General features: G+C 43.4%; 2 protein-coding genes across 2 annotated transcripts in view; both read left to right on the top strand.

The window, feature by feature from the left end:
- The first annotated feature begins 389 nt into the window (after positions 1 to 389).
- POC1B (POC1 centriolar protein B) overlaps positions 390 to 26369 on the top strand; it is a 96260-nt gene continuing 70280 nt past the window's right edge. The window contains exons 1-3 of the mRNA XM_069095065.1: positions 390 to 738; positions 3651 to 3735; positions 15870 to 16041. Of these exons, the coding sequence (XP_068951166.1) occupies positions 724 to 738; positions 3651 to 3735; positions 15870 to 16041 (272 nt within the window). The 5' untranslated portion in view covers positions 390 to 723. The remainder of the gene's footprint in view (positions 739 to 3650; positions 3736 to 15869; positions 16042 to 26369) is intronic.
- Positions 4390 to 8361, top strand: GALNT4 (polypeptide N-acetylgalactosaminyltransferase 4). The gene has a single exon (XM_069095129.1). The coding sequence runs from the start codon at positions 4637 to 4639 to the stop codon at positions 6383 to 6385; it is 1749 nt and encodes a 582-aa protein (XP_068951230.1). The 5' UTR covers positions 4390 to 4636; the 3' UTR covers positions 6386 to 8361.

Below are 26369 nucleotides of genomic sequence, written 5' to 3'. Positions count from 1 at the left end.
GAAAAAGGAGGGAGAAAAGATGGGGAGGAGGGAAAGGAGGGGAAAGGCACTGAAGAGATGGAGAAGAGAGGGAAGACGGGAGGACCGAGGAAGAAGGCTGAAATCGGGGGAGGGGGGGAGAATGGGGAAGGGTCTAGGGGCAGTGTGGTGTAATGGAAGCGCACTGGATTTGGAGGTGAAGGACCTGGGATTGAACGCCAGCTCTGATTTCTACCTGGGCCCTTTAGGCTGGCGACCTCCCCTCTCGGGGCCTCAGTGACCCAGTCTGTAACCGGAGGGGCTGGGACGCCTTCGAGCCCCTCTCTCACGGACGCGTTCCCTTTAAAGCAGAAGCAATCGCCGATCACATGGATTCTAACAACTCCCACTTCCCCTCCCGCCTTCACCTAGGTTCTCGGCGCGGGCTCCCGCCCGGTCCTAGCGCCGCATTTGACAGCCTTGGGGAGGACCCTGAGCCAATCTCGGGCCCTGGGGCTGTCGCTGACGCCACGGGCCGGAAGCAAAGGCGGCCAATGGAGTCAGAGTGCGATCGGGGCTCTCCTCGCCAGGGCTGGAGAGCGGGGTGTTTGACTGGGCCGCCGTCGTTGTTGTGACGGGCCCACGCCGCGGCTGCAGCCAAACGGTTCCGGGCCCCGTACGGTTCCGCCTTCGGTGCCTGCCCCCATCCCTCCCCTCTTCTCCCTTCCCTTCCCCCGGCCCGGCGTCGGCGCGGCCGCGGCCCCCATGGCCTTCGCCCCGGTAAGGATGGACCGACCGGGCGGGGCGGGGAGGGAGGGGGGGAAAGGGAAGTGGCGGAGGCTGGGGAGGGGGTGGGGGGGGGGGCGCCCGCGGCGGGGAGGCACGGGGAGAGGGGGGCGGGGACAGGGCGGACCCCCGGGCTCCAGAGCAACAGCCCCGATCCGGACTGGTGGGGAAACTGAGACCCGGAACCGGGAGGCCCCCTGCCCATCCCCGCTTCCAGGACGAGAGAGGAAACTGAGGCACGGGCGGTCTGGCGGCTTCTCCAAGGACAAGCCGAAAGTTACGGCAAAGCCCGGGTCCTAGGGTCACGGGGTCGTAGGTGGAAGGAGTCCGAGGGGTCAAGTTCGTCCAGACCCTCGTTTTACAGGGGGGAAACTGAGGCACAGGGAGGCCATGGGACTTTTAAGGTCTCAGCGTTGTGAGCCAGAATCATCAGGATAACAGCTTAGCTTTAAAGCTGGAAGAGATGTTAGGGGTCCTCGAGTCCTGTCCTCTGATTTTCGAAGAGAAGGAAACAGACCCTGAAGTCAGTCCGTGGACACTTATTAAGCACTTACTACACACCCAGCACTATGCTAAGCAGTGGGGATACAAAGAAAGGCCAAAGCCCTTCAGATCTCTGCCCTCTGGGAGCTCACAATCTGCTGGGGGAGACAATGTACCAACTACTATGGACAGACATTACAAAGGGAGGAAGAGAATAAATATTAAGCACTTACTGTTTGCTTGGTACTGTGCTAAATGTTGGGGATACCAAGAAAGGCGGAAGACAATGCCTGCACTCAAGGAGTTTACAGTCTACTGGGGGAGACAACATGCACAAACTGGCTATTTGGGCGGGGGGGAGGGAATAGGAAACAATTAACTGAGGGAAGGTAGAATTAAGAGGGGTCAGGCAAGTCTTCATTTAGAAGGTGGGATTTTAGCTGGGAGATTTCTTGTCCAAGAAGCTGGGCTCACGCATACCTTTAAGACAACTGTACCTTTGGATGGACAACAATCAGGACCAGGGACTGCCCATTGTTTCAGCCTCAGAATCCTCTACCTGCTGGTGGACCCTTGAAGCAGTCACAGGCTACAAGGGACCTCAGAACTGAAGATTTAGAGCTGGAAGGAAGCTTTCAAGTTCTAGTCTAACTCTCTCATTTTATAGATGGGGAAACTGAGGTTAGAGACTAGAAGTGATTTTGCCCAGTGTTTCTTGTTGAGTCAGTAGCAAAGTGCAGACTTGAACCCAGCCCCCCACTTACTGGCTCCTTCTTTCATCAAAGTCAAATGTATCAATGCAATCACTTTCATGCTTTGGGGGTGGGGTGGGGGGAGAGGGACTGTGCTTTCTGTTTGTATCTCCAGTCTGTAGCTATGGGATTGACACTTAGTAGGTGTTTAATGAATGCTTGTTGAATGACCAAAAAATGTCTTCCAATTATTAATTGCATCTGTCCTTCCAACTCTAACCAAGGACAGGAGCTATACTCTCTGCAAGCCCTATCCCCTAGAGGAGGTTCCCTCAGTCTCAGAAGTATCCTCTGGGTTATTACCATCCCAGACTGAAGCTAGAAGGAAATTCATCAGACCACAGGGCTTAGAGCTTCGAGGAAGCTTAGTTATTATTTAGGCCAAGGATTCTTAACCCATCCACCGTCCATGGCCTCTCAGAGGCTCTGTGGATAGATTTCTAGGGATCCTTGAACATGGTTAGGAAAAAAAAGTTACATCTTCATTTTCACTAACTTTCTACATGCCTTTCACTGAATTATTTAAAAACACAGCTCTGAGGAGGGATGCAAAGACATCCCCAGATTCTGCAGAAGGGGTCCATGCTGCAGAAGGGGTTAGCAGCTGCTGATCTGGTTGAACCCCCTCACTTTTTACTACTTATCTGACGATTATTTTGGAAGGAAATGCTTGGTAAACATTGGAATGTTTTATGAGTTGTTTTTCACCTATGAGGGAGATTGAGTCCCTGGAGGTGAAGGAATTTGTTCTATCCCTTGCTTTTGGGATCCTTAGCCCTTCAGATCCTGTTGTAAAAGGAGAAACAAGTTGGGGGGGCGGTGCTTTTTAGGATTTAGAAAATATAGATTCAAATCTTATCTACCTGTTTGACTCTAGGCTAGTTAAGGTACCTCCCTAGGTTTGTTTCCTCATTTGTAAAATTAAAGGTGGGGCAACTATAGAGCTTCGAGCCTGGACTCTGTAAGACCTGGGTTCAAATGTAGCCTCAGACACTTACTGTGTGACCCTGGGCAGGTCACTTAACCCTTTTTGCCTCAGTATCCTCATTTGTAAAAAATGGGCTGGAGGAAGAAATGGCAAGCCACTCCAGTATCTTTGCCAAGAAAACCCCAAATAGGGTCACAAAGAGTCAGACAAGACTGAAAAAAATGGCTAAACAACAACAAAACTAAAGGTGTGGTCAAGAGGGCCTTTAGGGCCCCTTCCAGCTTGAAGTCTCTGAAGCTACTGTTAATTAGCTCCAGAGCTAAGAACTGAGAGACCTTAGGGACCATCTAGTCCAATCACTTCATTTTACCAATAAAGAAACTCAGGTACTGAGAGAAGTCAGTTGCCTTGGGTCAGGCTGAATTTGAACACAGAACTGCACCATTCCAAAGCCCAGGTCCTGTATCCACTCCACCCATGGGGAAGGTAAAAAGGGGACTCAACTGGATCCCCTCTTTAGGTCCAATTTTCACAGGGGGAGCTTTATGTGAGAAGGCCTGGAATGTGGAAGGGGCCCTTACATTTACCTTTCTTTGTAAGGTTCAGGCTGCTTTGTAAACTGCAGGGCTCCCCTGTTTTCTGGGAGTTTATTAAATGGCAGGGTATGTGATTGAAAGGTGAATTTCATTTCCTGAATGAAGTGGGGGGGTGGCATTTGAAAGTCTGGTGACTTCTGCTTCCAGGAGGATCCAATTCTGGAGCGTTATTTCAAAGGCCATAAAGCTGCAGTGACCTGTGTGGATTTCAGCCCCAATGGTAAAAGACTTGGTAAGTGTCACACACCCTGTCCTCGTTGTTTTTTTTTTCTTCTGAATACTTGTGTACAAATTGAGAGGTAGCTTAATGTTAAGGACAGATGGGGAATTTGGAATCAGGAAGGGGCCAGGTGAAAATCTGGTCCCAGACATTCACTAGCTGTGTGACCTCTAGCAAGACCCCTGCCCTCTCTGTGCCCCTCAGTTTTCCCATCTGGAAAACAGGGGGTTTGGAATTGACAGCAAAGCCCCTTCAAGCACAAAACTAGGTTTTGCGGCACACTTGCTCTGACCTTAAACCCCTGTGCCTCAGTTTCCTCATCTGCAAAATGGTTGGTTTGGACTTAACCTCGAAACCTTTCCAGCACTAAAGCAGTGATCCTTTAAGAACTGCCAACATGAGATCCACGAACTTGAACTTGACCCAGCCGAGAAATTTCTGACGGAGGGCGGGGATGGACAATGGGAAGGGGGGGGCGGTATTTCCTCGGAGTCTAGCTCGGAAAAAAGCTGACTTAGGAATGGAGCCAGCCTTTTCGGGGGGGGAAAGTGGCGAAGGGGGGTTTCGCGCTCCCTCCCTTCACAGCTGGAGACGAAGCTAGAGCCCAGACCCAGGGCCCCGCCCGGGGAGAGCTCAGGGAGGGGTCAGGCTCGGGAAGAAGGCGGGTTTCTGTGTCCTGTATGCGCCTGCGTGTGTGCAAGTGTGCGAGTGTGAGTGTGACCCGAAGTTGCCAGGCGCGCAGGAGGAAGTAGTGAGCCCCCCGGAGTTTGGGCTCGGGGCTCCCGCCGCTCGTGGGGCTGCCCCCCAGCCCCTCCCAGCAGTCGTACAAACTTTTCGAGCAGCGGGGAGGGGAGTGGGCAGCGGACTGGACTTTGGGCAGCCTCGGGGCGCGCGCGGGCGCACACCACTGACCATGAAGGTGCGCGTCCCTGCCAGGGGGGCTTGGCTGGGCAGGGGCTGCCTGCTGCTCGGCGCCCTCGTGGTGGCCTATGCAGTCGTGGAACTGTCCGTGTCCTCGCTCCGCACCCCGTCAGGAGACTTCTTCACCTCCGGCAGGTGGGAGAGAGGCTTACCTGGCCCCGAGAGGAAAGCGGAAGACTTGGCCCAACCCCTGTACATGAAGCCCCCGCCGGACCCTGGGGCCCTGGGGGAGTGGGGAGAGGCGAGCCACCTTCAGCTCGGGGGGGACGAGGAGAAGCAGGCGGAAGAGCTCACCGAAAGGTATGCCATTAACATTTACCTGAGTGACAAAATCTCCCTGCACCGGCACATCCGGGATGATCGCATGTACGAGTGCAGGCTCAAGAACTATGACTACCGCAGGCTGCCCACCACCTCGGTTATCATCGCTTTCTACAACGAAGCCTGGTCCACTTTGCTGCGGACCATCCACAGTGTCCTAGAGACTTCCCCTGCCGTCCTCCTGAAGGAGATTATCCTAGTTGATGACTTAAGTGATAAAGTGTATTTGAAGGCTCAGCTGGAAACCTATATCAGCAATCTGCAAAGAGTTCGTTTAATTAGAACTAAGAAGCGGGAGGGGCTGGTCAGAGCCCGCCTCATTGGAGCGACTTTTGCCACGGGGGAAGTGCTCACGTTCCTAGACTGTCACTGTGAGTGTAACTCAGGGTGGCTGGAACCTCTGTTGGAGAGGATTAGTCAAGATGAATCCGTAATCATTTGTCCTGTTATAGACACAATTGATTGGAATACGTTTGACTTTTACATGCAGGAAGGGGAGCCAGTAATTGGGGGATTTGATTGGCACTTAACATTCCAGTGGCAGGCAGTCCCCGAGCATGAAAGAAAAAGGTGGAAATCCAGAATTGACCCCATCAGATCCCCCGTTATGGCAGGAGGGCTATTTGCTGTCAGTAAAAAGTATTTTGAGTACCTTGGTACATATGACACAGGGATGGAAGTATGGGGTGGTGAGAATTTAGAGTTGTCATTCAGGGTCTGGCAGTGTGGAGGGGCCCTGGAGATTCACCCCTGTTCCCATGTAGGACACGTCTTCCCAAAGCGAGCCCCCTATGCCAGGCCCAATTTCCGACAGAATACAGTCCGGGCAGCAGAGGTGTGGATGGATGAATATAAAGAACACTTCTATAATCGAAACCCTTTAGCAAGAAAGGAAAATTATGGTGATGTGTCTGAAAGAAAGTTATTGAGAAACCGGTTGAATTGCAAGAGTTTTGACTGGTATTTGAAAAATGTATTTCCTGCATTGCGTGTGCCAGAGGATCGACCTGGCTGGCATGGGGCTATTCGTAGTGTGGGAATCTCTTCGGAATGTCTCGATTACAAATCTCCAGACCGTGATCCCACAGGAGCTCATTTGTCTCTGTTTGGGTGCCATGGACAAGGAGGCAATCAGTTTTTTGAATATACATTAAAGAAAGAGTTCCGCTTTAGTGTCCAGACAGAATTATGTGTGATGGTCCCCAAGCAGAAAAATCCTGTTGGAATGCAGTACTGCCCTAAGCAGGGATCCCCTGTTCCTGAAGAGATTATTTGGCATTTTAAAGAGGATGGAACAATTTATCATCCACAATCTGCCATGTGTCTGAGTGCTTACCGTACGTCGGAGGGCCGACCTGATGTACAAATGAGAACTTGTAACTCCATTGATAAGAATCAAATTTGGAAGTTTGAGAAGTAGACTGGACATGGACACAGTTTTTTTTATAATTTATGGTAGCCTGAAAAAAAAGCAGCCTTGCTGAAGATTGTATTTTATTAAAAAGTTTTTTGAACGTAGACTGAAATCATTCCAGAAAAGCTGTTTCATTATCTTGTCTAATACACTGAAACTGGTGGTGGGCCCAAAACCACTTTTCATATTAGTAGATGCCTTATGGACTGAATTCATTTTCTAAGCCCAACCCAACCTTTCCATCCTTTTTGGCTGAATTCTTTGTAAGGTGAGAGAGTCTCAGAGGCTTTTAAGTTCCAAACTTCCAATTCAAGAAATAAAAAATTAGCAGTATCAGAAATGGCTTATATTAATGCATAAATTACTGGCATTTGAAGATTATGTGCAGTATGATTACACTAAAACTGGCCTGGTAAATATAAGATTTTTATTTCATCCACCACTTTGAGTTTTTAGAGTTATGTTGTTTAAAAAAAAAAACAGGTGGAAGAGTGCATCATTAGCCTTTGTTTGAATATTTAAGCACAGTTCCAGAGCATTTGGATAATTAGGTTTGGGGATTATGTAGTTTAATGCTCAGAAGGCTCAAGAAATAGAAGGGTATCTGAATGAAATGGAGAGGTATCTACAGTTTTTCTTGAGTCACTGCATTTACCTGATGCATATTGGTACCTCTCATTCTGGCTTGCAAAGAGATCCAGGTGAGTTCCTTTTTTCACATATACACATGCTCATTCTCTTGATGCAGTTCTTTGATTTCATAAATAAAGAACCAAGGGGGTTGTTCTCCTCTTTTTTTAAATTAATGTTTGATCATTTAAAGTAAACACAGTGGAAATGTCCCATAACCTAAGACCAACAGTATTTACATTACTGTGTGGATTGGAAAGTAATACAGTTTGACCAAAATACCTGTAGCACTTATGGCCATTGGCTAGGAAAATGAAGTATTTCTTAGCACTGCAATCTTCAAATAACTTTCCATCTTTCCCAGCTTATCATATGTAAGTGTTGTTGAGCAACACTTACTTCTATGAAGCTTGAAAAGGGCTTATATTAAAGCTTTTTGTTTTTAACTTTTAAATGAGCTGAGCTCAATTAAACTTGGATGTTTTGTTGGGGGAATGAATGTTAGCTGTAGTTAGCCAGTCACTGTGTTTATGAGGTTTTGATAACTGTTGAATAAACTTTTAAAAAATTTTTCTAAAATAATCTTTTGAATGAAGAATGAGAAATGTTTCCCAAACTAAATTAAGAAGCATTGCAGCATTGAAAATTATATTTTCAGTATTAAAAAAGTCTATTTTAATTTGTCTTGTTTCTTTTTATGAGACTATAACCAGCGTGAAAAAATCAAAGTTTCCAGTTTATAAAGAACCAATGTTAAACATGATTTTTGAACTTGAGGCTTTTTTTTAAGGGTTTATTGACTCTGGGGATGCTACCATCCATCCTACAGTATGCCTTTAGCTTGTAACACTTCCAGTGTTTAGGTATGCAGTAACATCAGAAGTGAAACTGATTATCTTCAACTCTTACATTGCTGTGACATTTTATTTGACCACTTTTCTGTTAACATGCTGTTCTAGTCAAGGAAAGTTCTTTTAGAAAGCCAGACTTCTCTAGGTATGAAGCAAGAGTAACCTTGTGGAAAGAAACTTTATTGATAGAAACTCATTGATGATGAGAAAGGATGCCTGCCTCCCTGATTATATGCCATGAGTGAAGAATCAGAGCAAGGGAGCCAGGATCAATTAGTCAGTCAACAATCATTTATTAAGTGCCTTTTCATTGTGCTGAGCATTGGGGGTTCAAGGACAAAAGTGAAACAAACTGGAGGGGCTGAACAGCTTTCCCATCCTTGAATAACTTCTCAGAACTTGGCTCCACTGTCTAGTTTGACATGTTGTAAATTTTGTGTCCATTTCTCAAGACGAAGGCACAGTCCAAAGTCAAATATAAATCATTTTTTACTACCTGAAGTTTGTGTTTCTCTGCACCATCTGTCTCTTGTATGTGGACAGTTTAAATCACTAGCTTAAATAGTTGATTTGGTAAAGTTTTTAATGAGATATAAGTTTGAAACTGGGTCAAAATGAGGCATGTGAACTGTGAATTACCATTGTGGATTGTGGACAGATTTCCACACTAACCTCCATTAATATGAATAAATTCAGTGTAGGCATTTTTAATAATAAGGATATGCACCTCAAGACATACTTCATTGCAGCTGAATTTGGTTTATCCAGAAGGATCCAATTCATTTCATGTTGACAAAGTAAGAATCTCTTTGGTTAAAAATTGCATGGTCTTTATATGTTTGGGTGTTCAGTTGTCACTGAAAATTTGTTCTTTGTCTTGAGTTGCTATTTTGAATAATTTATGAAAGAATTTTGAGATGTTTTAGTCTATTGTGAACAAATGGCTCTCTGTGATCAGTTAGAATATGGATCCACTTTTTTTTCTGATGGCTTTAAAAGTGATGTTGAAGGAACATGAAATAAACTGTATAGCTTTTTTTTGTAAACAAATGCAGGTGTTTTGATTTATCCTCAGAGGATCAGCTATCACTAAGAGTCATTTCTGATAGTGGGCGATTTTGCTTTATAATTTTATTATTCATTGGCTCAATAAACACTTATGTGCCAGGAACTGTGCTAAGCCCTGGGGATATAAAAGGAGGCAAAAGACAGCCCCTGCCCTCCTGCAGCTTACAATCTAATGGGGGAGATAACAAATATATTCAAAGCAAGTTATATACAGGATAAATAGGAAAGGTGAATAGAGGCAAGGCTTCCTGTAGAAGATGGGATTTTTGTTGAGACTTAATGAGAGCCAGGAAGGTCAATAACCTGAGTGGAGGAGGGAAGGCATTTCAGGCATGGGTACAGCCAGAGACAATGCCCATGGCTGAGAGATGAGTATCTTATTCCTAGAACAGTCAGGAGGCCAGTGTCACAGGATCAAAGAGGACATGTTGGGGGTATAAGGTGTAAGAGACATCTTAAACTCTTTATACCCTCCACTCTGGCTACTGACCTCCCTGGCTCACTGAGCCATCTAGCTGCCCCTATGCCCTATTACAATTGTACCCAAAACTATTTTGATTATGGCTCTCGTTGGGACTCTATGTTCTAGGTAAAGGGGCAGGGGGGGTTAGGGAGGGGAATACCACTCAGGTTGGAAAGTCATGTATGTTATCTTATTTGATCCTTGTAACAACCTTGTGAGATTTCACATACAAGTAATTATCTTCTGACCTGTCAAAACTTCTCTCTAGAGTGTGTATAAAAGAAATGTGAGTTTTGGAGGTGCTAGAGTGATTCCAGATGGTGCTGCTGCAGCTGGGTCAAAGGAAATGGGTTTTCAAAATGGAAAAGCTAGGGAGATCATGGTTCAGAGAGAACTGAATTCTACTCTAGGTTAAGAACTAAGAAGAGAGGTTGCTCCTTCCCTGCCTGCTGGCTAGCATCTTAGATCTGTCTTTCTCTCCAGCTACAATAGGTGCCTCCACTTCCTTCTCTCGTACTCTCCTCTTCACCCTTTACATTCTGGCTTCTGCCCTCAGTGTTCCACTGTTTGCTCTCTGCAAAGCTTCCAGTCTCTCAGTCGCCAAATCTAATTCTCATCCTTCTTGACCTCCCTGTAGGTTTGGGCACTGTTGATTACCCTCTTCTCCTCGATACTATCTTCTTTCTAGTTTTTTGAGACACCAGTCTCCTGGTTCTCTTACCTATCTGATAACTGTCGCCTTTGCTGGCTCTTCATCTGGGTCATGTCACTAACCATGGGTGTCCCACAGGCCTCTCTGTCCATCAGTACTCTTTCACTTGGTGATCTCATCAGCTCCCATGGATTCAGTCATCTCTGTGCTGATGATTCTCAGATCTCTTTATAATAGTCCTAACCTTTCTCCTGACCTCTACTCTTACATCACCAACTACCTATGGAACATCATGAAATGAATATCCCATTAGACATCTCAAACTTGACATGTCCAAAACTGACCTCTTTATCTTTCTCCCTAAACTGTCCTCTTCCTAATTTCCCTGTTACAACTGAGGGCACTACCATCCTCCCAGTCTCCTAGTCTCCCATCCCAGGTGTCTTCCTTGACTCCTTACTTGCTCTCACTCCCCATATCCAGTCTCTTGCCAGTGTCTATTGGTTTTGACTTCATAATATCTCTCCCACATGCTCCCTTTTTCTCCTCTGACACTATTCACCACCCTGGTGTAGGCCCTCATCACCTCACTCCTGTATTGATTCAGCCTGGTGTTTGGTTTCCCAGCTTCAAGTCCCTTCCCCACCACACTCCACTCAGCTGTCAGATTAATCCTAAAGTACAAGTCTTACCATATCTTCGCTTCTGTTCAGTAAATTCGCATGACTTTCTCTTGCCTCCAGTATCAAATAAAGAATCCCCTTTTTGACTTTTTAAGGCCCTTCATTGTTCTGTTACTTTCTCATACCAACCCTTCCCTTTCACCACTACCCCCAATACTCTACGATCTAGTGACAATGATCCCCTTGCTGGTCCTCAAACCCAGCTGTCCATCTTCAGACTCCAAATTTTTACTGATTACCCCCATGCCTGGAACTCTCCTTCCTCATCTCTGCCTCTTGGCTTCCCTGGCTTCCTTCCAGTCTCAAAAAGCTTACCTTCTGTTAGAAGGCTTTCCCAGTCTTCCTTAATCTTAGTGCCCTCCCTCTCTGATTATCTCTGATTACTCATATATGTAGTTTGCTGTGTACACAGCTTCTTGGGACCAAGGAGTGCTTTGGACCTTTGTATTCTAGCACTTAGCACAGGCCTGACCCATGGTCATTGTTGTTTACTAACTAGAGAAGTGACATGGTTGGACTAGTGCTTTAGGAAAATTAATTTGACAGCTAAATGGAGGATGGCCTGGGGTAGGAGAGACTTGAATGGGGGTCACCAGCCAAGAGATGTTGCAGTGATCCAGGTGTGAGATAATGAGGGCCTGCACCAGGCCTTGGCAGTGTCACAGGAGAAACGAAGGTGTACAGAGTGAGTATACAGGGAAGAAGGTGGGAAAACCTACAAACTAATGACCGTGATGGCAATAGCAGAATTCTAGAGTAGATTACTCAGTATATGGTCTGTGGGCATTTCATATTAGGAAGCAGGGATCACTCAGAACCAGCATGGAGGTTTATAAGAATGAGGGATATACCAAAGTAATTTTATTTGGTTTTTGTTAAAGTAACTCTCTTGATTGGTCAAGGGCACAGTATATCTGGATTTCAGCAGGCATTTGACAGAATAGCTTTCAATATCTTAATGAACATGATGGAGAAATGTAGTCTAGATGAGAGGAATTAGGTAGATTCATATGTGATTGAACAATCATATCCAAAGAATACTGATTAACATCAATTTAAAGAGACACCTGTGGTGGTGTTGCACAGGACCATCCTTGGCTCATCTTTGATCAGTGACTTGAATGAAGACAAAGTATGTTTACAATATTTGGAGATGACACAAAACAGATGTCTTGGTTATTAACATTTCTAATACCTTAGATGATAGCACTTTAAGCTTTGCAAAGTGCTTTCAAGTTTACATATGTTAATTCTTTTTTTTTTTTGCAGGGGGGAAGGCAGGGCAGTTGAGAATAAGTGACTTGCCCAAGGTCACATGGCTAGTGTTAAGTATCTGAGGCTGGATTTGAACTCAGGGCTTCCTGACTCCAGGGCCAGTGCTACTTATTCACTGTGCCACCTAGCTGCCCCCCATATGTTAATTCTTTTTTTAAAAATCCTGCATTTAAGTCAAAATGAAATCAACTTAAGAAGGATAGAATTCCACCCAAGGAATTCCTCCAGTGCCTGCAGTCCTGGGGATGCCAAATGCCAGGGTATTTTGTGTGATGGAATACTAAAGGTTTTGGTTGACTGGAAATTCAGCATGAACCAATTAAAAAATTCAGTTCAAGTATTTGTAGAACCTATATTGGATTGCATGCCACCATGGGGAGGAGGGGGAAGGAGAGGGAAGGAGAGAAAATTTGGAACTCAAAAGCTTGTGGAACTGAATGTTGTAAATTAAAAGTAAATAATTTTTTTTTAAATTCTTTAAATTCTTTTCAAATGGGGACATCTTCTAAACACCTGTTAACTACTTGAAATCACCAAATAAATCCACTGAGTACATAAGTGCTTTGTGGCAAATGTTTACCTCAAGGAGTCAGGTAAGACTTCTTTCCCCTCCTGCACAGGTGACTCAGGGCAGATTTACAAAGGGAAAAATGTTTCTTCATAAGAGGAGTCCTGGAGGCCATGGGAGGCAGACCCCAAACAGCTCAATTCAGGAGCTCCTCCATCACCCAAGGAATTCCTCCGGTGTCTTCAGCCCTGGGGAGAGACTGGGCAATTATGCCAGTGATTCTCCAGGAAACCAAGTCTCCACCTGTGTCTGACTGGATTTTTGCTGTTTTCCCTCCCAGCTCTTCTGCTTTCTCTCCAGTTGCCATCCCCTCTCTTTGCCCCCTTGCTTCAACCCCATAGGCCCAAGGACCTTTGAATTGGCTATGTATTCATTAGTACTTCTCAAGAAAAGAATTGCCCATTGGGATTCACATCTTATGTAGGAAACCTCAGCAAAGGCCTTCTAGGTGGGAAAGACAAGAATGCAGCACAATGCCTGGGCATACCTGCTGATTACATTCACAACTCCCTTCTTTTGACCTTTCATCTCCAAAAGGCTCCATTTGATGATGAATGACAGAAAGCTGCTGACATTTTAAATTATATACCATGTTTATCCAGGGTGGGGTTTCAAATAGATATTCAAAAGCAAATTCTAAGCTGGCACAGGACTGGACTGACATCAGTAATTAAATAACCTTTTCTTTCATTATATATTGGGCTTTGGTGTGACCATTTCTTTCCTGGGGAAGGACAGTGCAGAAACAAGGACCTAAATGGTATGCAACTTGCTGTTATTTTACAAGACTGAAACGAAATAAAAATCCCAGCTTTGCCCTCACTCAGATTGATAGCAGCACCCCATGCATCAGTTGACCAGCCTCACTTATTCTTTGCTCTGTCATCGCTATTTGTATCCCTTATACCAGATGAGGTTCCCAGGCCCACAGAGGTGGAGGGGCTTGCTAAAACTCACATAGGTGACAAATGACTCCGCTGTGTGAGCAGAGAGCCTCTGACGCCAAATTTACCATCCTGAGCTTTCTCTTAACCTGACCACTCCTTACTGCTGCATCCTACAGTGTAGATAAAGGTCTCTCTGCCTCTTGTGGTCTATTTATTGCTGAATGAATGATGAGTCATTGGATCCAGCAGCCAGTGTTTATGGAAAACCTAAGTGCAGACAAGCACCAGGACCAGGCACTGTGGGGGGAGCACATGGAAGAGAGGAGAGCATCATGGAATCTCAGGGTTGAAAGAGAACTCAGAGAATATCCAGTTAGACTTAGGTTGTTTGTGTTCTGGCCCTCAAGAAATTGACACAATTAAACAAGATATAGGAACCAAATGAATACATGTAATGGTTATCCTTCTGAGTCTGTCTGTTTAACAAATATGTCTGAAGCCCCCGTATACAGATGCTGTACAAGAGATAGATGAAAAAAACGAAGTCAAAGACCAGCTAGCCAAGATTAGGTCTGTCTAGATACTCAGCTACCAAATGATTGATTTGGCCCCAGTAACTCTTGAAGACCATTTATTAAGGTGTGAAGAGCTGAGCCAATCGAAGAGGGAATAGCTGTGCTGATGTGAATATCAAGTGCATGGATCATTTAGTAGCATTACCAAAAAGTCATCTTGGTGTCCTGGAGCTCCATTTTCATATTCTGGAGATAGAAACTTCATGATTGTTTGTTAAAGCTAGGCAGGAACGCCTCTTACACTTCCTTCAGTGCTCTAAAGGCCTGTGGTTTTATCAGAATGAATGTTCCCTCCTCCAGTAAAGATTGAAGCTCCTTTGTGTCTCAGAAGATGGTTTCATGAATCTTGGTGACCATCTCTCTGCTGTATCACATCACTGTACATCCAAGGATCCCCTGTACACTGTATTTTTAAAGGGGCAGGTAGGGAAAGAGATTGCCAAGGAAATTAAAGGAGGAATATTTGTCTGACTGAGGCCAACAAATATTTATAAACTTAGAAATCCCTTTAATGTTAGTTTTCATAGAAACAAATGTACTAAGTACAAATAGTTTTAATGTATTTGTTAAGTAAATTACATTATTGTTTGTGACTGGCTATAACTCACCTCCCCTCTGATGTCCCTTTTAGCAGTAGGATCATAGTTTTGGACCTGGGAAAGGCCTTAAGAGGCCATCCAGCTCTCTCATTTTACAAGTGAGAAAACTAGGGCCCAGAAAGGTTCCACAGGCCTGCACAACCTGTAGCTCACCAGAGGATTTGCTCTACAGACAAAGGAGGTTTTCCTCTATATTTTTCTTAGGCCATCCAGAATCCTTTGGCATGCTACAAGCCACCTGAGGGCCATAAGCATCGAGGGCCTGGGTTAAGGGATTTCATCTGAACCTAGGTCCTCTGACTCCAAATCTGACCATCTGTCCCCTTTACTGTTATGCTATTTGTTTATATATAATTTGAAACTAATACAACTGCATGGTGTGTGTGTATGTATGTGTGTGAGAAATCTTATGTTCACATGCAAGTAAACATGAGAAGATTTTTCCGATTCAGAGATAGAGGCGATGTTTTTGTCTGCTGTGACCATTTCAAGTGTTTGCTTATACCATAGATTGCACACTTGAAAGCTCCGTGCTGCTGTTTGTTGGATCCTCCCTGGGTTACTTAGTCCTTCTCTGTCTAGTCATGAAACATTTATTGGTTCTCACTGGGTAGACAATCCAGGACCTATGCCAAGGGTGTTACAAATAGTAACAGCTGCTATTTACATAATGTTTTGAAGGTTACAAAGCGTTTTGTATTTCTTTACCTCCCCCCCTTGGATCCCCCCAGATTACAGATAAAGCCTGAGACCAGCCATAGAATCAATCAGATAGTGCTCAGGGCCAGTGCTTTCTCTGAGACATTCTGTGTGACTGGCCAAGCTGATGAAGCTGAACTAAGTAAGGAGCAGACCAGCATGGATGGAGGCTTCAAAAGCCTACACAGATAAAATCAGTGATCTAGACTAAAAAAAGTAATTACTGATGAAGAAACTAAGGCTCAAGGTCATGTAACTCACTCATTGGTCATAGAATGAATAGGTGTCATAGATAGGCCTTACTATGCTGTCCCTGATGAAATAACATCAAGATGGCAGTTTAATGATGTGGAGTTTTTAAAAATTATTTTTGTTCTACAATGTAGCTTTATCCATCTCAGCCCCTACTATTAACTTGTTATTTGATGTAACACATTGTAATGAAACTTAGATACTTAATTTTCAGTTTCCTATGTACAATTAATTATGAGTACAACCTGACTTTAACCCAACAATGATTATTTCTTCTGTTCTTAATAGCCAGTGCCTCTTGGGATACCTTTCTCATGCTATGGGATTTTAAGCCACAGCCTAAAGCTTTCCGCTATGTGGGTCACAAGGATGTTGTGACCAGTGTACAGTTTTCACCACTTGGAAACTTATTGGCATCTGCCTCACGAGACAGGACTGTTAGACTGTGGATTCCTGATAGGTAAGTATAATTGACCGAAACTGACGTTTTCTGAAATTGAAACACGAGGAGGAAAAGAGGGGGTGTTTGGCTGTGGAGGGCTTTGTCTGGGTTTAATAGTAATAATAAATAGCTAACAATTATATAGCTCTTACTATGTGCCCAGCACTGTGCTAAGTGCTTTATAAAGATCTCTCTTGATCTTTATAACAGCTCTAGGAGATAGGTGCTATTATTAGCCCCATTCCACAGATGAGAAAACCGAGGCAAACAGGTTTAATGACTTGCCCAGGCTCACACAGTCAGTAAGTCTCTGGGACTGTGTTTGAACTCAGGTCTTCCTGATTCTAGGCCTGGCCCTCTATCCACCTAGCTGCTCCATTAATCCATATGATTACATAGAAAAAACATCATAAAAACTTTGTAACAGAATTAATAGTTATACATTTCCTAGAGCCTCCAAACTGAGTCTTCTAATTATCTGTACTAAACTTAGTTTCAGTATATAAAAGACTTCAGGCTTTCCATGTTCCCCTTCTCCACCGCTTGCTTAGCTGAAAACCTTGCCTTATATACATCACCAGAAAATTGGGGGCATTTGTCAAGAGCTCCCTCTTACCTATTCTTTATCTCACATCACTCAAGTGTCTTTCCTCACCATGGGCTCCTTCACGCCTTCTTCACATAATGAGGTGGCCCTTCTCCTTGCCAAGGTAAAACCCCTCTGCATGTACAAATTATTCCATTTCACCCCATCTTCTCCAGCAGAATGCTCCCTCTTATCCCCATTCTCTAATTTATCTTCAGTTGCTCCTTGCCTACTGGCTGCTTCATTGATGCCTGAAAGCATGCCCATGTCTCCCTCATCCTTAAAAATCCCACTCTTCATCCACCCTATATATGGGGTCCTATAGCACTCCTCCCTTTCATGGCTAAAATCTATGAGGAGACTTGTCTACAGCAAGGTACCTCTACTTCCTCTCTTCACATCATTCAATTGAAATTGCGTTCGCCAAAGTTAGCAGTGCTCTCTTAATTGCCTAATGTGATGACCTTTTAATTTTAATTTTTTTTTTTTTGCCTTTTGGAGGGCAATTGGGGTTAAGTAACTTGCCCAAGGTTACACAGCTAGTTTTTTTTTGTGTGTGGATATTAAGTGTCTGAGGCCGGAACCGAACTCAGGTCCTCCTGACTCCAGGGTGGGTGCTTTACTCACTGCGCCACCTAGCCACCCCGACCTTTTAATTTTAAGTTAATTCTTTTTATTCTATTATTCTATTTTTATATTCTTTTATTCCATTCTATTTATTTTATTTTATTCTTCCATTTGCTGATTCTATTTTTCCTCTTTTCCAGCTCCTACCCAAAAGCGCAAAACCCTTATCACAAATATACATAGTCAAACAAAATAAATTTCTGCATTGGAATGACCTTTTTTTAATCCTTATCCTTTTTGAACTCTGCCACCTTTGATCCTGTTGATCATTCCCTTCTCTTAGATTCTCTCTCCCTCCTCACATTTTGATGTTGTTGTTCTTCCCTGGTTCTCTTACCTGTGACCACAGCTTCTCATTCTCCTTTGCTGGATCTTTATCCAGGTCACACCCACCAACTGGGGGGTATCTCCAAAGCTCTGTCCTTGGTCTTCTCTTCCTCTATATTCTCTGTCTTTCTTACCTCATCCAGTTGTCATTTTTTTTTGTTTTTAACTTGTTTGCTAGTTGGATGAGCATAAGGTAGCATTTCTAAGTCTTTTTAATTTGCATTTCTCTGGTGATTAAAGTTTAAACAAAGTTTTGAGTTAAATCTATTTTTAACATTTTCATTCGGTCCTTTTATCAACTGTTCCATCCAGGCTATAAAGCCCTGTCTTAGGTACACTCTGAACCATGGATATAAGGTGAGAGAGCCATTGTCCTCTGCCCTTTCCATACTGCACATGCACTGTTGTGTTCAGTTCTCAGTGCCACATTTCAGAAAGGACTCTGAGAAGTCAAGAGGCTCTAGAAGAAAATGGGCAAGATAACGAAGGGCCTCCAGATCCCACTGTGTAAGGATCATTTACAGGAATTAAGGATGTCTAGCTTGGAGAAAAGAAGACTCCATGGGAACATCATAACTCACAAATCTTTGAGTGGCTGTCCTATGGAAAGGGGATGATTAGATTGGTTCTTCTTGGCCTCAGAGGGCAGAAATAAGAGTGATGGGCAGAAGCTACAAAAAGGCAAATTTAGATTTGATATGAAGAAAGAATTCTAACCATTTAGAGTAGCAAACATTTATTAAACATCTCTAGGTGCTGGAAATTCAAAGATGAAATATTATGTAGTCGGCCCTTAGGGAACTTACAGTCTACTGGGACGGGGAGAGATATATCATGTACATAGGTAATCAGTGGTATGTTGGAGCCAGCTTGTAGTAGCTCAAAAGACCATTTGGTAAATTTTCACTATGCCTATTTACATCTTGGAAATTGACAAGTGCAAAAAATCAAGGCTAGATTTATTGTTAATTGTCTAGACTTAAGAAAGTGATGGAGAAAGTGTTAATGATGCAAATTAAGCTTTAAAATGCATACATACTCCTCCTCTCCCTCAGAACTGGTCGTTAAACATTTACCAGCATACCCCTGGGTATGTTTGGTAGTTTATCATGTGATAGGCAAATTGCTATGAGAAATATAAGGAGGGAAAAATTACTTTCTTTTCAAAATCTTATTGCTGTATTTTGTTTTTTGTTGTTCAGTTGCTTCAGGAATGTCCTACTCTTTGTGACCACTTTTGGGATTTTCTTGGCAAAGACATTAGAGTGGTCTGCCATTTCATCTTCTCCAGATCATTTTACAGATGAAGAAACTGAGGCAAACAGGGTTAACTGACTTGCCCAGGGTCACACAGCTAGTAAGTTTCTGAGGCCAGATTTGAATTCATGAAGTTGAGCCTTCCTTACTCCAAGCCGGGCACTCTGTCCAGTGTACCACCTTGCTGCTAGGTGGCAAAGTGGCCCATTTTGTTTTTACTAGCCTTAAATTTCCCTCTGTATCCTCTTTAGAGAGCCATGCCTTATTATAAAGAATTTTAAGAAGAAAGAAAAAAAAGAAGAGAAAAAATCTAGTAAAACCTATCAATACATTAAGAAATGTGACATTGTATGCAATATTCCATACTTGTAGATACTGTCCAGTTTTTGGTGAGGAGTGGAAGGAGGTGTCTTTTCATGTCCAGGAGAGATCATTTTCACCTGGAGAATCAGGGGAAGACTCCATAGAAGCATCTAAGTTAGGCTTGAAGGAAGTGAAAAACTTCAATAAATAGCAATGAGAGCTGGAAGAAGAGTCTGTTCCAAGCATAGGGGGACAGAGGTGAGCAAAAGGCCACGAGTGGGAAAGGTGCAGTGAGAGAACAGCATAGAGACAAATCCCCTTTGTTGGGGCATGCACTACAGCAAGGGAATCCACATGAAATTTGGCTGAATAGGTAAGCTGCTTGCCAGGGGAGGAGCTGAAATGTTATTATGGAGGAATTGGGAACTGGTGAGGGTTTTGTTTTGATTTTTTAATAGAAGAGTAGTAGCATGATGGTAGTGGTTAGGCAGATTACTTAGGAAGCAATGTGGGAGAGGGATTAGAGAGATTATAGTTTGTAGACAGGAAGACCAACTAAAGTTGATTGTCATATTCTAGGTGGGAAGAGTTAAAGGCTTTAAACAGTGGTTACTGTGGGAGTGTAGAGGAAAGGCTAGGTATGGGAAATATTGTGGAGCTAGGAAGGGCAGCTTTTGGCAATGAAATGGATGTTTGGGGTGAGGGACAGGGAAGAGCAAAGATAGTGCCAAGAGGGATGTTGGAGGTAGCATTCACAGAGAAAGAAAAGTTAGAGGGGGAAGATGTTGATTTTGAAGCATTGAGCCATTCAGGTGAAGATACTAACCAGGCAGTTGGAAATAATGAGAGTGGAATTCTAGAGGGAAATTTGGGTTGGAGAGTTAGGTTTGGGTGTTCCCTGCACAGAAATTGAAGTTGTGTTAACAGATGAGGTCATTAAGGAGGAGAGTGTAGACAGAGAAAGGGAGAGGGCCTAGGGCAGAAACTTATAGAACATATACATTTAGGAGGCAGGTAGAAGATGAAAACCTAGGAAAGAGGGACAAAAAGGGGTTAATAGATAAGTAGGAGGAGAACCATGGGAGTCACGTCTTGGAAGCCAGGGGTAGAAAGAGTGTTGAGTTGGAGGAGGTGACCCAAAGAAAAGTTTAAGGATACCAGGACAGAAAAAAAATGCACACAGGTTTTCAGTTAGGATATTATTGTTGACCTAGGGGGAAAACAATTTCTTTTTTCTAATTTTTAAATTTATTTTTAATATTCATTTAAAAAATTTTTTACTTCCAAATTCTCTCCTTCCCTCCCACCTCTCTCCCCCATCTATTGAGAAGACAAGCAACATGATATCAGTTATTCATGTGAAGTCATTTCCAAATTAGCCATGTTGCAAAAAACAGAAGGCAAAAAAATATAAAGAAAGTGAAAAAAGTTTGCCTCATTTTGCACTCAGAACTCATCAGTTTACTCTCTGGAGGTGGATAGCATTTCTCATCATGAATCTTTTAAGATTGTCTTGGATCATTTTATTGCTGAGAATAGTTAAGTCATTCACAGTTGATTATTATACAGTATTGCTGTTATTATATACAATGTTCTCCTGGTTTGTATTAGTTCGTAAAAGTCTTCCCAAATTTTTCTGGCACCATCCCTCTTCATCATTTCTTATAAAGCATGACAGTATTCCATCACAGTCATATACCACAACTTATTCACCCATTCCCCAACTGATGGACATCATTCAATTTCTAATTCTTTGCCACCACAAAAAGAGCTGTTACAAATATTTTTGCACATATAAGGTCCTTTTTCCTTTTGGGAGAGCAATTTCAATAGAGTAGGGGGGAGCAGACTCCCCAGGACTAAGTGGGTGCTGAGGAATTAAAAGACATTGAATACAATACAGGACTCTTCTTTCCAAGAATTTGACAATGAAGAGGAGGAGAGAGTGAGGATGTAGTAATGATGTCTAGGAGGAGGGAGGGATGCTTTGTTTTCTTTGAGAGGAAGATACAGTTACTTGAGACCTGAGTATATAGAGTGGAAAAATAGCCAGTAAAGAAGGAGAGGTGAAAGATGTAGGAAAATGAAGGAATAAATGATTGTGGAGAAAAAAAAAAGATCAAGGGTACAGGTTGAGGCATTTGAGTTTACAAATTAGGGGGTCATCTCTTCCTTTGCAACTGGAGGGATGGAGATGGTGGATGAGAAGAGTGTGAGCATCAGAGGAGGAAGGGACCTGAGGGCGCTCAAGTCTCAATAAAAATAGGAAGTTCGTGAATGAATGAAAACATTTTAAGTGCTGACCATGTGCTTCATGCTGGGGGCTCACACAGAAAATGAAGCCAGTCCTTGGGGGAGACAACTTCTGTAGGAGGGTTCCACTGCAGGGCAGATGAAGAGGCCTGGAGGTTCTCTGTGTGATGGAGCAACAGCTTTGGAGAGGGAAGAAGGAGCTCGTGGAGTTGGAGCCTTGAGAAGAAATAAGGTTCAGAACTGTCACCATGAGAGCATCGTAGAGAGTCAGGAAAAGGAAAGGGAAAGATAGTTGTTTGGGGGGAGGGAGAAGAGGCAAAGATGGTTCCAAGGTTTGAGCCTGGTAACTAGAAAAACTGTAGAAAACTTCCGTAGAAATAAGGAAGTGAAGAGAAAGGATCTTTGAGGGGGAGATGATTTCAGCTTTGGATGTTTGAGGTTCGAAGTGAAGTTAGTGTAACCAGACAGAGATAACTCAGAAAGTGCCTGAAAAAACATCCGTGGAGGTCTGGTTGGGGCTAGAGATGTTAACTTGGCACGCATGTATTGAAGCCATAGGAATGATTCAGATCATCCAGGACATCAGTATAGAGAATGAGATTGGCCTGGGACAGAAATTCTTTGATGAGGGGATATCACTATGATTATTGACATTTTCAAGCATGAAGGAAGGGGTAAGTATAGAGAAGACTGAAAGTCAAGTACTAACTCCTTGAAAAAAAGGTAGAGTGATTGGAAAAGCATATTATGGCAACAGGGATAGGAACAGAGATATGGGATCATACTTTTCAAGCTCTTTTCTGACCATTCCCACAGAAGAGATGAGAAACTTCATAAGGAACCACTAGTATTAATCCTAGTAACTGATTTCAGATTTAGTGTTTAATAGTAATCAGTATTTAACTTGATCGATATAGCTCAGATTGGGGCAAAACTAAAGGCAGAATAGCCACCTCTCCCTGAAAATCCCATTAACTTTTCAATTATATCATTTTATGAAACACCTTTTTTACTTTGACCATAATAAAATCAAAGCAAAAACAGAACCCAAAACTTGTTGGTGTCTGAGCCTGTTCTACATCTTGTAGTTACCTCTGATTCCAAGGATAGAAAAATCCTCACTTAGGGAAACGAGAAAAAAAATCTCATGGCTTATTATCTTCAGTCTCTATAATTTTTATTATTATGTGCATTTCTTATAACATGTATATTTGTCAGGGTATGAAGGACCCATGATGTTGTCATAAGAGTCTCAGGGTGTCAGGACACCCGCCACCAATGCTGAACACAACTTACTTTAAATTATAGTCTGAGAAAGTTGTTTGAGAGTCAAAGATGTATGTGACTTGCCCAGAGTCACACTTCTCATTTTTGTATGTATCTTTAAACAGAATTTCTTAATTCACATTTGCATTTTATTTCAATATTGAAAGAAATCAGCCAGGAATCACCCCCAGAAGAAAGTGCTCCTGTCCTGTAGTGAGAGTTAGGCTGTTAGGAAAACCCCTCCCACTCCTAGGGTAGGGATGGATCCCTTCTATTTGGGGATACAAGGAAGAAGACACAGGTGGGTCCCAGTCTGCACCAGTGTAGGGTGTATCCCACTGAGGAGATCAAGTGCTTTGGAGTAGACAATTCAAAGGCATGTAAGTACCAACTACTTATAAGAGGTACAAGTTAAAAAAATAAAAGCAGTTCTCAAAAAAGAAATTATACTATGGTCATTGAAGCATTTAAGAATTTTGTTTTATACTTAAGCTTAACAGAGAATTGAAATAGTTTGCCATTTCTACCAGGGAACATTGCTTTAGAGCAGGGTTCTTTGCCTTTTTGTGTTGAAGCCTACAGCCTCCTTCTCAGAATCATATTTTTAAATGCATAAAATCAAGTACAGAGGATGGTAAAAGAAACCAATTCCGTTTATTCTCTATCCAACTTCCTGTTTTGACCCTGAAATCTCTCTGTGGGCCTCTTAGGGGATTGTGGAGTCCAAACTAAGGAGTCCTACACTAAAGGCAGCCACAGTAAAATGGACTTGGACCTCTAGGCCTCATATCCTGATATGCCTCTTGGAACTATGTGACCTTAGGTAAATCACTTAACCTCTCAGGGCATCAGGTTCCTTATCTTTAAAATGAGAGGATCTGTACAACTCTGCAGGACTTATTGTGAAAAATGCTCTCCTTCCTCAGAGAAAGAACTGATGGAGTCTGAATACAGACTGGGGCATTCTTTTTTTACTTTGTTTTTCTTGGGTTTTTATGTTGGTCTGTGTTTTCTTTTACAGCATAACCACTATAGAAATATGTTTTGGATGATTACACATGTATAAGCTATGTCAAATTGCTGGCCTTCTCAATGAGGGGTGGGGAGGGAGGGAGAGAATTTGGACCTCAGTTTTTAAAATGAATGTTGAAAATTGTTTTTACATGTAATTGGGGCAAAGTATAATATTAAACTTTAGAAATAAAAAGTGAAATAAGAGGATCTGATTAAAAAGTTGCTAAGTTCCCTTCCCAGCCTTAGCGCCTGTGAATCAGATGTTTGAGCCCCAAAGGTTTCCAGCACTCAGAATAAGTAGGGCAGAGTGACCAGGGCTTTGTCTGGCACTGGGCAGTTTGCCCTACAACAGGAAATTTAAAGGAGTTATAAAAAGCAGAACGATTGTGTTTTTCAGAGGAAAGAGTCCGAGGGTGTGGTGCAGATGAGGTTGACAGACAAGGCAGGGAGAGGAAGCTGGGGAACAACTTGATTGTCTCCTGCTTCCCTCAGGTAGTTCCCAAGTTTGTGGGGCTCAGGTTCGGGCTAGGCCTTAGGGTGGGGAGGGAGCCCAGGGCTTGACCTAGCAAGCCCCTCCTTCTAGGACTGACAGCTGTGGCTTAAATGCTACCTTGGAAGAGAGGGCAGGCAGCTCAGGGACCACAGGCTGGGAAGACAGTATGTTTGGCCCTGACATGCCTTCTTGAGGATACTTCCCCCTCCCTGATCCTGTGTTTCCTTTCAATGTTGCCTTCCCTTGATTCTCATATCTTGCCCAGGCATTGGGCAGGGATGCCAGGGACTACCCTGGGGAAAGAGAAACATTCAGACATGGGCATTCTCTGCCGTTGAGTCAGGATAGCAATATGGGAAAATCTTACTGCTGCTGCCTACTGCCTGTGTGACCTTGGGCAAGTCTCCTCTATAAAATGAGGTTGGCTAGATGGCCTCTGATGTGGAGTGGGGTGTACTTCAGGTGAGGCAAGAGAAGATGCTTAGCCCCTGAGTACCTGCTGGAGGGCTGCCTCTTTCCCCTTCATCCTTGGGTCATTTCCTCAGAGCTTTGCCCTCCCAAGCTGCTGAGCAGAGGGGTGTCTGTGGGGTGACCTTGGGGCCAGGGTGTACCTAGGGGGATGGAAGGTCCTCTCTCCCTCTTTAGTTGCTTATGCCGAGTCATGAAACCAGAGACTGCTGCTTTGGAAGGGCTGATGCCCCCCACCTCCCTCAGAACACCTCCTTTTAACAACCTGGCTGAAAGAGAACCAGAGCAGGCATCAGGAGAACTGGATTCTAATCCCTGCTCTGACACTGAGCCTCTCTTCCCCCCTCTGTAAAATGAGACAGTGAGACAAGGTTTTCCCCAAGGTTCCTTCTAACTCTTGCAGTTTGAGAGTCTATATGATTTGGGCCTTATATAACTTTTATCTAATTGCAAGTTTATAGGTCTTTTTTTTTTCTAGAGAGTAATCTGGCAATACATAGTATGAGTTACAAAAATAATCCTGCCTTTTAAGCCAGTACCTCCATTATTATAACTGTGCCTTGACAAATTTCATCAAAAACATTTTTTAAAAAGCCATTTCAGGATTTTTCATAGCAACTTCATATATATAATAATAGCAAAGGACCTAAATGTCTAGTAGTTAAGGATGGACTAAATACATTGCAGCATATTATATCAGGGAATTAGCATAAAAGAATATTATGATTCTTTTAAAATGGACAAATATGATATGTACAGTGAAAGCTGGAAAGACCTGTATGAAATAATGCAAAGGGGAAGTAACTCAACTCTAACATTAGAAGGACCAGTGAATGAGAATGAATGGACAAACCTTTGAAGGGGTCACTGAAACAGTGTTACAGTGCTTTAGGAACCGGAGCTACGTGGTACGGTGGAAAGCTAACTGACTCCAAAGTCAGTCAGTACTTTGGCTCACATCTCAGCTCTGCCCCCTTGGTATCTGTGTGACATCAGCCTCTTCAGGCGTCAGATGAGGGAGGTTGAATGGGATGGCCTCTGAAGCCCCTTCCCGCTCTAAATCTTTGAACCTGGTATTAATTTAAATGTAAATCCTTTCTACACAAGTTGAAATTGGATTTCACCTCAGCTTGGCCCCATTTTCCAAGTTGAACAAGCCTCTTGGACCTGGGATTTTGTTCCCTCTTCTATGAAAACAAGAATTTGATTGAGATGATCCCTCTTGTCTCTTCTAGGTCTTCAGTCCTCTCCCCTGGAACATCTTTCTGTTTGATATAAATTAACACTCTCCCCTTCTCACCCTTCCATAATTCCCAGTAATCAGGTTTATTGCATGACAGATGTGGAGAGATACCTCAACTTAGCACATATTTGTTATCAAGAATTCGTTTAACTAGGAAGCTACTAAACCACACTATTCCTTGGGGAAAGAGGGTTATGGGTGAGCAGCTTCCACAGTGGTGGCCTTGTGGTATCATGGAGTCTCTGTGTCTCTCCAAATATAGTGTTAACCTATCTCTTACCCCTGTTTGGACCTTCCTTCCCCCAAGCCTGTTGTGCCAGTTGCTGTGCTCATCCTAGGTGCCAAGATCCATAGTTAAAGCTTATTTTTCCTGAAATTATCCTTTTTAAACTAAGTAAATTCTGTAAACGAGAGACAGCATGGCATTCTCGTAGTCAGGAAGCCCCAGATTTAAGAGCTATCACTAGCCTATCCTGGCCACGTGACCCTGGCAAAGTCAACCCCTCAAT

This window comes from Petaurus breviceps, unplaced genomic scaffold (assembly GCF_028583685.1).
Source record: "Petaurus breviceps papuanus isolate PSGF00001 unplaced genomic scaffold, PetGlider_PUasm1.0 225, whole genome shotgun sequence".
Classification (NCBI taxonomy): Eukaryota; Metazoa; Chordata; class Mammalia; order Diprotodontia; family Petauridae; genus Petaurus; species Petaurus breviceps.
Note: the sequence above shows the minus strand (reverse complement) of the source record. Positions and strands in the feature narration are given on the sequence as shown.